General features: G+C 40.0%; 1 protein-coding gene across 1 annotated transcript; it reads right to left on the reverse strand.

The window, feature by feature from the left end:
• Positions 1-527: 527 nt before the first annotated feature.
• Positions 528-10,483, reverse strand: LRRC55 (leucine rich repeat containing 55; the record flags this gene model as incomplete). The annotated part of the gene is made up of 2 exons (XM_081314526.1): positions 528-1,027; positions 9,814-10,483. 2 exons carry the CDS (start codon positions 10,481-10,483, stop codon positions 792-794), a joined length of 906 nt encoding a protein of 301 aa, XP_081170652.1. The 3' UTR covers positions 528-791.
• Between the last annotated feature and the right edge of the window lie 355 nt (positions 10,484-10,838).

Genomic DNA, 10,838 nt, shown 5'->3' on the forward strand with positions numbered 1-10,838 from the left:
TTTGTGTAAATTGTAGCACCATCTATACTAAAATAATTAGCAACTGGGATGAAAAATAGTCTATCTGCCCTTCTTTTTTTGTCTCCAAATATTTGTGGGGGGTTTTTTTGGGGGGGAATTATTGATAAAACTGCAAGCTCTGAATGTATAAATATGTCCAAAGGATGGCCACTGGAACTTGGGGAAGAATCTCAAAGGACATTTCTTTCATGCTTGAGAATGAACCTTCTTCAAACAACCTTCCTTGATGTAGTTATGGGATGGAATGATCTGGAGGGCAGAATTCTTCAGGCTTCCCAAAAGGAAAGTCTTGGGTTTTTCTCTCTCTCTCTCATCGGTCAGTAGTCAGATGGATATGCATTGAAAGTGGATCTTTGAGTGAGTCTATGCTCCACTTATGAATGTAAAGAATATGCAACAAGCACAGAGGAGGAAAAAAAAGATCTAAATATGTGTTAAGCGGAAGCAAAGAAGAGAAAGCAAAGGATGAAAGGTGGTCTGAGCATGTGTTTTTGTCATTTTTCAGGACTTGTCTGGCTGTTTCCAGCACAAACAGAATTGTACAAGGCACACTTCAGTCTCCCTATCCCTAACAGGCCCTGTCTCCAAACAACCAAATAGGTGGATGGGTGGTAGTCTGATGCTACCTGCAGGTGAGGAGGAAGGCTCAGGAAAACAGCCTAGTGGGGAAAAGACAACCTTCCTCATCTTCCCTGAGCATGACAGTCCTTGTCCCCTCTCCCTTCCTTGGCTGTGAGCGATGCGGGAGCCGGAAGGATCAGGCCAGCTGACTATATCTCCTCATCCTCACTTGCCTTGCTCCAACGGTGGCAGCAATTGGCAGTGATGCCCAGCAGGAAGTTGGTAGCAACAGAAGCAATGGAAACCACAAAGCCCACAAAGGCAATGAAGAGATAATCATCCAGGCTCAAGGTCAAGTGGCAAGCCTTGAAGCTCTCCTCTGTCAGCGAAAGCAAAGAAGCACCCTCCATTTCGGGTGGCTCCCGGCACTCTGCCAGTTGGGTATCTGAAACAAGAGGAATCTGGTAAGTCAAACATGCCTAGCTCTGTCACAAGACTTGAAACGGTGAGCAGTTTCCTCATCCCACCCCTTTTACTGTTCATTTCTCTCAGACCCTATCAGAAATTCCTAAACTGACTTAAGGGATGGGGAAAAATAGTACCTGTATTAGGATATCCTTAACTCTGATTTGATATTAAGTAGAAGCCAACAATGCATTTTGGAGGAGGGAGGAACATTCCCCAGACCCAAGCCACTGAGTCTTCATTTTCCAGAGCAGATTTTGAAAGCATCTGGGGGTTGCAGAGGAAGGGGCACAAGGGAAAGTCTTGCTGCATGAGTGAATATCTTTTCAAATGTTGGATTATATCCAGTGCATAGAAGCCTACATACTCTCCTAAATAAGTGAGTGCTAGCCCATCACAGCTCATGCTGGGATATCAGTTAATGAACTACATTTTTATACTTGCTCCTCTAAGAGCTGAATCGCTGAATAATTCCGCAAACAGAACTACCAACAGCAAAATACAAAGCATAATAACAAATAAAAATAAAACATTACTTTCCACAGCCCTTTTGGAACTATTCCATTTTTCCATTATTGCTCATAATTAATTTTCAATCACTGGCCTCACTCATCCACGTTTTTTTATTTTTGTAAAGCTAATGGCAGGAACTACTTTACACATGCAGTGGAATCACACTCTGCAGCTGTTTTTGGATTAAACATTTTAGAGTGCAGAGTCCATGTATTTCTGGATGCCTCCTCATGACCAATTTCTTTGTTTATTAAAAAACATTAGTTTATTTTAAAAAATAGTGTGATAAGTAGTTACATCCTAAGTTAGTAGTTTCTGCTGAGTTTAAAGATGCTCTGAATGGATGGCTGGAGAGAGGTTGATATGAAGCCTTTATATTTTCAAGCCCACTCTCTGCATTCTTAATGAAAATTAGGTGCTATTGAATTGGGTCTAATTCCTGGCAAAAGCAGGGCTTTTTTTTGGTCATAGAACGCTTAGAACGGAGTTCTGGCACCTTTTTTGGATTGAACCTTGTAGGGTAGGCAAGGTGGGTTGTATGACATGTGTGAGTTCCGGCACTTTTTTCTTTTACAAAAAAAGCACTGGATTAAAGTCACACTTCCACCTGTCCTTAATAATAACTTATAGATACACATGATTTCATTGTGGTCTTCTACGAACTGTTTCTAAGAATACTGGGTTCTCTACAGATCTTGGATAGATACTACCATACGATAAAGAGTAATCGAGTGATAAGTAGCAGATGTACTAATGGAAATCCCCTAGAAAACCCCCCCTTTCAGCTTGGAGACATTTCCCTAAAAAAAGACCTAAGCCTTGCTGATCCAAGTGATTAAGGAGACCAAATCAGTTTAACCTGCATTTCCTTGCTTCCAGATGCTGGATAACACCCTCTCCTTCATTATCTGGTCCACCATCACTCGCACCGTAGATGCAAATTTTAAAAAAATACACCTAGCCTCAATTGTATAAGTGCACTTAAGGAGATGAAGGTGCTGTTAAAGCAGGGCTGCCATAGGCTGTCATTGCTTGAACGAGATTTCCTGTCCTCAGGCCCTCACATTTGCAGCGTTGAAGATAAGCAAAAAGGTCAGAAAAAGACTAGTGTCAGGAAAAAAGAAAGCATACAGATTGGGAGAGGGTGCTGATGTATGATTATGCAAGCTGGGGATCTTCCACTAGAAGGACACAGAAAGGGCAGAGAGGCAATGTGGTACGTCCCAGAGCCCTTTCTTATGCATTGCACTTCTCCTTCTCATCCAGTTCTGACAATGTTTCACTTTGGAAGGACATCACACCTCTGAGTGCTTCCAAAAGAGTTTTCGATTCATAGTGTGATGGTATTTGAAATACTCCTCACATAATGACTGCAATAAACTCCCGCAATGTCACAATAAACATTGACACTGTTGTCCATGTTGTCCATGTTTTTTTAAAAAAATTTCCTCTCTGTTTCTCTCTCCTTCTCTCCTCCTCTTTCAAAACTTCCCTGCATGGGTTTTTTTGCATAAGGGCGGAGGACAATCGTCTGCAGCCTCCAGTTAAGTGTGATGTGGCCATTTAGGTCTTGGTAATTGACAGAAATGAAGAATTTGTGGGTAGTAAATCTCTATTCATAACATCCTAAGAGAGTAAGGATGGACAACTCATGTGCCTGGGTTGTGCTCCCTCAAAAAAGAGAACAGTGTCTCTGTCATAGCTGGAAGATTAAGGGTAGCAGTGGTGAATTGCGGGAAGTACTTACTGACATTCCCACCCACCCTGTCCTTTGGAAGTGACCTGGCCACAGTACAAATCGTCAAGGTGTATGGGCATTTTGGAAAGCCATACACGGAATCAGTTCACTCTGATGCTTATCCTAAGAACCAGACTGAACTGATGGATTCCCTGCACATCTGCTGGCCACCTGAGTGGGCTTTCTTCACAATCAGGCATTTGGGTGAGACAATGAGTGCAGAGACTCGCTGTGCTGCAGATGCAGATATTATATTAATAGTCAGCATTAGAACAATGCTTTGCTTTGAGGAAGGGTCACAGAACGCTGACAGAAGAAGCAATAGGGATTACCGTACTGGTTTTCAGCATAATACTCTTGATTTTTTCCCCAAAGAACCTCTTGAACCTTCGCACCCACACCTGGCATATAAACAAAATATAAATATGTGGATATTTATGCCCCCCTTCCCAACTTTAATAGCATTCACAAAAAGAGATGTGCAAACTATGACCAATAGGGCAACTTGCTGAAACAGGAATCATTTTGCTAATATGACCCAAACTCAAGGGGATGCTATATGTTGCTTGCTTTGTTTCACCTGGCAATACCCCAATATTCAGGTTTTGAAAACAGCCTCCCTCAAACATCACCTACCCCAGGAATCTAGACATGCAATCCAAGCAAGGATAAGGGGTTCTTCTCCCCCCAGGATTCCAAAACATCAAGGGAATTCCCTCTCATTATGTCTGGGGGGAGTTGCTTATAATCTACTTTCCTTGCCTTGCTGATGTGATCAGCCAGTTCAGGACCACTCCTAAGCCCGTTCCCACAGAAAGGATCGAAGCACAACTGGTGAATAAATTCACTTTTCTCAGTCAATTTGATCCACCAGTAAAACATTCCTCTTTAGTTTCATAACAGTGGGTACTTTTCAATTGACTCTCATTTGGGTGGGACACTGGGTGCTAAGGCAAGCAAGGAAAAGCAAGCAGTGCCTTAGTTCTTTCTGAACTATCTCCCAATCCCAATGCAACTTTCACCTATATGCACATGCACATATACACACAGAGATAAACTCTTTCTCATCTTGCTTCTGTCTAAGTGGCAATTCTTTACATGGTATATCCCATCAACACTCTGGGGAAAGAGTTTTGGTCCTGCCATTTTCTGACTTCATTCTGTGATGTACTCTCCCCACATGAGCTCTCTTCTCTTCTCTCTTCCCCATTCTGTTATCTTACTCCAGTGGTGGGATGCAGCCAGTTCACACCGGTTTGGCAGAAGCGGTAGGTAATTTTTTGTTGCACAGGCCCAGAATGGATTTCCAGAAGGGGCATCCAAACAGAGAACCGGTTATTCACATATTGTGAATCTCACCACTGTCTTACTCCCATGCATAATGCTATCATCATTTATGCAAAAGTCCTTTCCTGGCTTTTGCTCCATTTCCAGAGTAGCAATTACTTCTGTCAATTTAAGCAAGCCATTTTAAAAGGGAGAAATTGACCGTTAACTGTTTTGTTAACTGAGCATAATCTATATCTAATCTGATCTGAAATATCTCTTCAGGAGAGACAGAGAGATAGACAGAGAGACAGACACACACACGCATAGACACATGCATACATATGCTCATACAACTGGGAGTGCCAGTGTATATAATAGTTAAGATGCTGCAATAGAAGTGGGAAGAGCCAGCTGTAATCCTTCTAGTCTGACTTGAAGTTGGTCAGGTGACTTTTGAGCTAATTACTCTGAAAACTATATGGCAACCCACATTGTACCAGCATGGTGCATTCTATAATCATTCTGGTGGACCTGGTTGGAGTTTCTCTGAAGGCTTGGCACATGGTGAGACTGAAGCCTTGGTTGCCACTTGGAATAAAAGGCTGGCTGAGCTTTTGATCAGATTGTACCTGTGTAGCCTCTCTTCCTTTTTTCAATAGGAATTTTATTAAGAATTATAATTACAATAAAATTAAGATAAAACAAATACAAAAGGAAGTGACTTTCTATCTTTATTACCTTCTCTTAAAATACCACAAATGATCTCTTCTTTCCATATCTCATTTCTTATCTATAAATAAATCCATAAAACCTTGTCATTTCAATCGTGATGTTGGCAAAAGTCTAATAAAATTTAGCAAACAATATATCTACTTTAAGCTTGATTAAATAAACTGACTTTATATTCCTTCCATTTACTTCTTTAGTCCCTTCAAATAATATCCTAAAACTTGATTTCTTTTCATTTTTTTGCCCTTCTCACAAAATACTTCAAACTTTAACAAAATCTTTTTGTAAAGCCAATGTGGGAAAACTATCTGACTCATCCTCTTAGTCTATTGTTTAATTGTTAAGAGATCAATTGATTTCTTTTATAAGTTCAGTATAACATCTTTTTTTCATGCCATTCTTATAGTCTGTCATTTTTAAATTCACTTTCAACTCAAATCTCAATCTTGTGAAATAGATTTTTTTCTTATTCTATAACACGCCTTAGACCCAGTCTATCTATTGAGGCAGACACTATTAAAATTAACTTCTGAGATCATTGTTCAAAAATATCCTTCAATGTACCAAAAGTTAAAATATTTTGCTACATTGTATAATTATAAGTCAAATTTGAGTGTTCTTCTCCTTAAAGTGTAATCTTCAGTTCCTTCTTGTTCCCTCCAATGTCCAATTTTTAAAATCTTATCTATTGTGTAGTGGGTTCTGGGCAGCAGGAAAGATGCCGAGATGATGAGTACAGCATGGCAGATCTTTATTCGGTGGTAGTGACTGTACTGGGGAATAGGGGTTACCTGCCCTCCTTTTATACCTGGCCAGGAAAGCAGCTGGCCAATCGGTTTGAACCTCTGTTTCCCGCCGAAACTAGGTTCCTGCCAAAAGTCCAATGCCCCCTGGTGGTGACTGCTATGAACGTGTGTCTGTGTTCCCTTCACCTGGATACATAACATTATCTTTCTATTTATTTTTTAAAAAATCAAAACAAAAACATTTCCCCATTGAAATGATTTCTTTATAATTAATTCCAAAATTTTATTTCAGATTTAGTTGGACCTTTGGTCTATTTCTAATTTTCTAAAATTTAAGCTATAATCACCCTTTTGTTGTTTAGAAAAAAAATTCTGTTCTTAAACTTGTAGTTAAAACTACTTTCACTAAGGACTGTAGGAAATTCACCCAGTGTTGTAAAACCTATTGATCCAAAGATTGCTACTAGCTGAAAACCAGATAACAGTGTTTGAAAGTGATTAGAAAAGAAGCAAGCAAATGTTGTGTCTTTTCAGGTAGCAATAGCAGTTTGAGCAAGCTAGCTGTTTCTTTGTGTCCCAAAATTCTAAATCCTTGTGATCTGCAGGTTTTGTAGTTTCCTACTGAAAAACAACTGCCTGGATCACTTGTTGGTGATTTCAGAATCTGTCCTTGTCAGGAGAGAAATTATTGAAGAACCAGTGTACTTGTCAACTCTTCATTCTATCAACTCCAAGACAGCTTTTTATGGAGCTTGTTTTCAAGTCTGTGAAGTTCTGTCTTCAGTTCTGCACCTTTACTGATACATGGTAGACCCTAATAGCAGGCCTAGAATGGAATAGAATAGAATAGAATAGAATAGAATAGAATAGAATAGAATAGAATAGAATAGAATAGAATAGAATAGAATAGAATAGAATAGAATAGAATAGAATAGAATAGAATAGAATAGAATAGAATAGAATAGAATAGAGCTGGAAGGGACCTTGGAGGTCTTCTAGTCCAGCCCCCTGCTCAAGCAGGAGAACCTATACCATCTCAGACAAGTGGCTGTCCAATCTCTTCTTAAAAACCTCCAGTGATGGAGTGCCCACAATGTCTGAAGGCAAGCTGTACCACTGGTGATCTCCAGAAGCTCTCTAGATATCTCATAGCTCATTTCAGCTTCCTCTGCCTCATAGTAAACCAGGGAAAGCCTCGGGGTCCACAAGGGAAGAGAGGCTACATGATAGAGACTTCCAGGTAAGAAATGGTTTCTTAAAAGTGCATGTACTTTTCTGCCCTTATTACCTCCACAAAGTGTGGTCTGGCAGCCCTGTTTCAAGAGTTTCAAGCTATAGCGGTGGTGAATACATCTCTGAGAGAAGGGATGGACCCATTGAAGAAAGTAGTGGTCTGCTCTTTAAGACACCATTGCTAGAGGTCCAGTTGAGGGCAATTTTTAGTGAAGGTTGTGGAGAAGGAGGTCATGCTGCAGCTTCACAGAACCCCGAAGTAAGTAAACTATCTGGACTTGTTTTAGTTGTATTTCATGTCTAGGCATAGAACCAAAACAGTACTGATCATGCTTGTGGATGATCTCTGGTTGGAGCTGTATATATATATATCCGGCTCTTTTTGATTGCTCAGCAGCTTTCAGTACTATCCATCATGATATCCTTTTGCACTGACTTTGGGATCAGGAATTTGAGGCACAAACTTATGTTGGTTGTCCTCCTTCCTCTGGGGTCAGTCCTAGTCAGCACTGACAGTGGAGAAAGAGATTAAACCCATATCACCAGTTCTGTAGGGTTCCTCAAAGCTTGATGCTCATTCTACTCCTATTTAGCATCTGTAAGAACTGCTGAGTGAGGTTAATAAACAACACAAGTGTCATCACTATGCTGTGGTGGATGTGGGGTTTTTTTTTGATGAGTGAGTTATTGCTTATTCTTGGGTGTAGTCACCTGTGTAAGATGGGCAGCCATATAAATCATATAAGTAAATTAATAAAAGACACCCAGTTGTATATTTCTGCTGTGGGCCAGCTGAATGATGCTAAGTATGATCTGTCTTTGTGTCTGAAGGCTGTGAGGCTTTGTGTGGCAAAGAACAGACTTCAGTTTATCACAAACATGATTGAGGGTTTCAGGGCTCATTGACTTTCATCCCTAGTTCTGGATGGTATTGCTGCAGAAAGAACTGGTAAACAATTTGGGGGTCCTCCCGGATTCATGCCCCCTATTCAAAGTGCAGCCATAGGCAGGAGGGCTGTTGTTCAACTTGGTGTTTGTGTTCTCTTTCCTCAATCAGATGGTAGTGCACATTGTCTCTCATGCTTTGGTTAACTTCCAAGGGGATTAGTGCAATGTGCTATATGTGGGGCTGGCCTTGAAGAATATCTGGAAGCTACAAGTGGTCCAGAATGTAGCATTATGAACAATTAAGAATATGGTTTGGTACACCCATGTTTCCAATAAGCTTCTGAGTATAACTTAAGGGGCAGGTTGTCACTTACATAGTCTGAAATATTTGTAGTCTGTCTGTCTGTCTCATTACCTGCCCCATCAGATCTGGCAGAAGGTACATGTGCCAGGTCCTGTCAATTAAAGAGTGTCACTAAGCAGACTCAGGAAACATGGCTTTCCTGTATCAGAAAACCCATTTCTTGTGATTAGATTAACCCCAAACCAGTTGGTCTTTTATAAAGCTTCTAAGTACTTGTTTTTCCCCCCTCAAAGATGCGAAGTGATTGAATCTGAATTTGTTACTGACAAATTAACTGACAAACTTAGTTATCCTTTTTTTGTTTTCTTAAGTATTTTGTCTTTTGCATTTTGTTATTACATTGATGTTTTAATTGTGTTAGAGACCCAGAGCTGCTTTATGTGAGAGGACCAGTTATAAAAATGTAATGAAAAAAATAGACAAATAAAATAATTCAGGCTAATAATAAAAATAAATGTCAATATGCTTATAATGTGTGTGTGTGTTTGTGTGTTTGTGTGTGTGTGTCATTTGACATTTATTTTATTATTACCCTGAGTTTTTTTATTCAGTACTTATATTATGATAATTAGGTTTTAATATAACATATACATTAAATATATTAAATATTTATTTGATGGAATACCTGAAATATTTATTTTTTTCAGTACAGACATATACGCACATGTAATGTTGATTATTTAAAGACAGTCTGAAGTTCCAAATACACACACACACACACATTTCTGAAACTCTTGACATTTCACCTGAATCAAAATCCCTTTACCTGTTAATAAGCTTTATCCTTAACCTCACATTGTCTTTGAGATGAAATTAATTTTCTCTTATACTTGAGATGAAAGTTTAATATTCTGCCCAAAAGATCTTTCAGAGATGGCATGCTATGGGTACAATCAGTTAGGATCTACATTTGATGGGTCCCAGAAGACATGTCTTCTCTGCCTTGGCATCTGCTTTATGGAACATTCCCTCTCCTCCCCTCCTCCCAATTTAGATTAGCTCTGTTCCTAAGACATGCTTAGATGGCTCCATTGCTGAGCTGCTATTTTTATTCCCTAGGGTTTGTATGTCTGTCTTTAATAATATTTACTGTTTAGGTGATTTTTATATCTGGGATTTATATATGTGCTTTTATATGTGGTTTGTTGTGGGCTGCTCAGAGTTGCCTTTGATAAGATGGGTGACTAAACAGATTTGATTAACAAATGAATAAAGACTTCACAGCAAGATAAGTGACAAAATAAGAAATAAATCTGAGAATTGGACAATCACTTAAGTTCACCTACCTGACATACATCTCTGGATCCTATTTGTCAACCACTTCAGCAGTGGCTCCATGGTACAACCGCATATCCAGGGATTGCCTCCAATTTGAAGAGTCACCAGGCCCGTGAGACCTTCTAAGGCTTCAAGGCTAAGGAAAGACAGAGCCCCATAGCTGAGATCAAGATCACGTAGTTGGACCAAGCCTCGGAAAGCTTGGGAGTCTACCTTCTTCAGCCAAGGGTTGTGGCTTAAGTCAACATGTACCAGACTGTAGGCTTCCTGAAACATATCAGCCACCACCTGAGTCAAGTTATTGTAGCTCAAGTCTAAGTGGGAAAGGTGCTTAGATGTCAAAAAGAGTCCAACTGGTAGTTCAACAAGGGAGTTGTTCCGCAAATCCAATACTCTCAATTCCAAATAGCAGGTAAGGTATCCAGGAGGGATGCTTGTGAGGTGGTTGTGAGCCAAGCTTAGGTTTCTGGTGTCCAATGGAAGATCTGGTGGGACTGAAAACAGTCGTAGTCCACTGCAATCCACAGCCTGGCTGCGGCATGTGCACAGAACTGGGCAACCAGTGACAGCACTGGCAAAGACTACTACCACTGCTACAAGGAAAGGGCTTAATATCATGGCAGGAGAGCAGTGGTGTGCAAACTGCTCTCCTCCCAGCTGGACACAGTTTGCAGTCATTTTGGTAAGGTGGAAGCTACATGGCAAAGAGAGGCCAATCAGGAAAGGGCAGCAATGGGTGGAGACACAACCCAGCCAATTAGAATCACTGACAAAAAAAAACTGCTACATTATGGCTGGAGAAACATAGGACATTGAATCCAAGTTCATTAGATCTTGAGGCACTTATAGGACCTTAAAAGAGTTCTAATTAAGCAAGAAGCTGACAAGTTTTGGTAGCTTGTTTAGCTTCCTGAATAACCTTTTTCTATAGGAAGTAGAAGAGCGTAATCTACCTGCACACATGCATGTGTAATTTCTATGGAGAAGTTAAAAGATTATAATATAAAATGTAAACGAAGCTGATAACTTTTAC

The sequence above is a fragment of the Vipera berus genome, assembly GCF_964194415.1.
Source record: "Vipera berus genome assembly, chromosome: 1".
In the NCBI taxonomy this organism is placed as follows: domain Eukaryota; kingdom Metazoa; phylum Chordata; class Lepidosauria; order Squamata; family Viperidae; genus Vipera; species Vipera berus.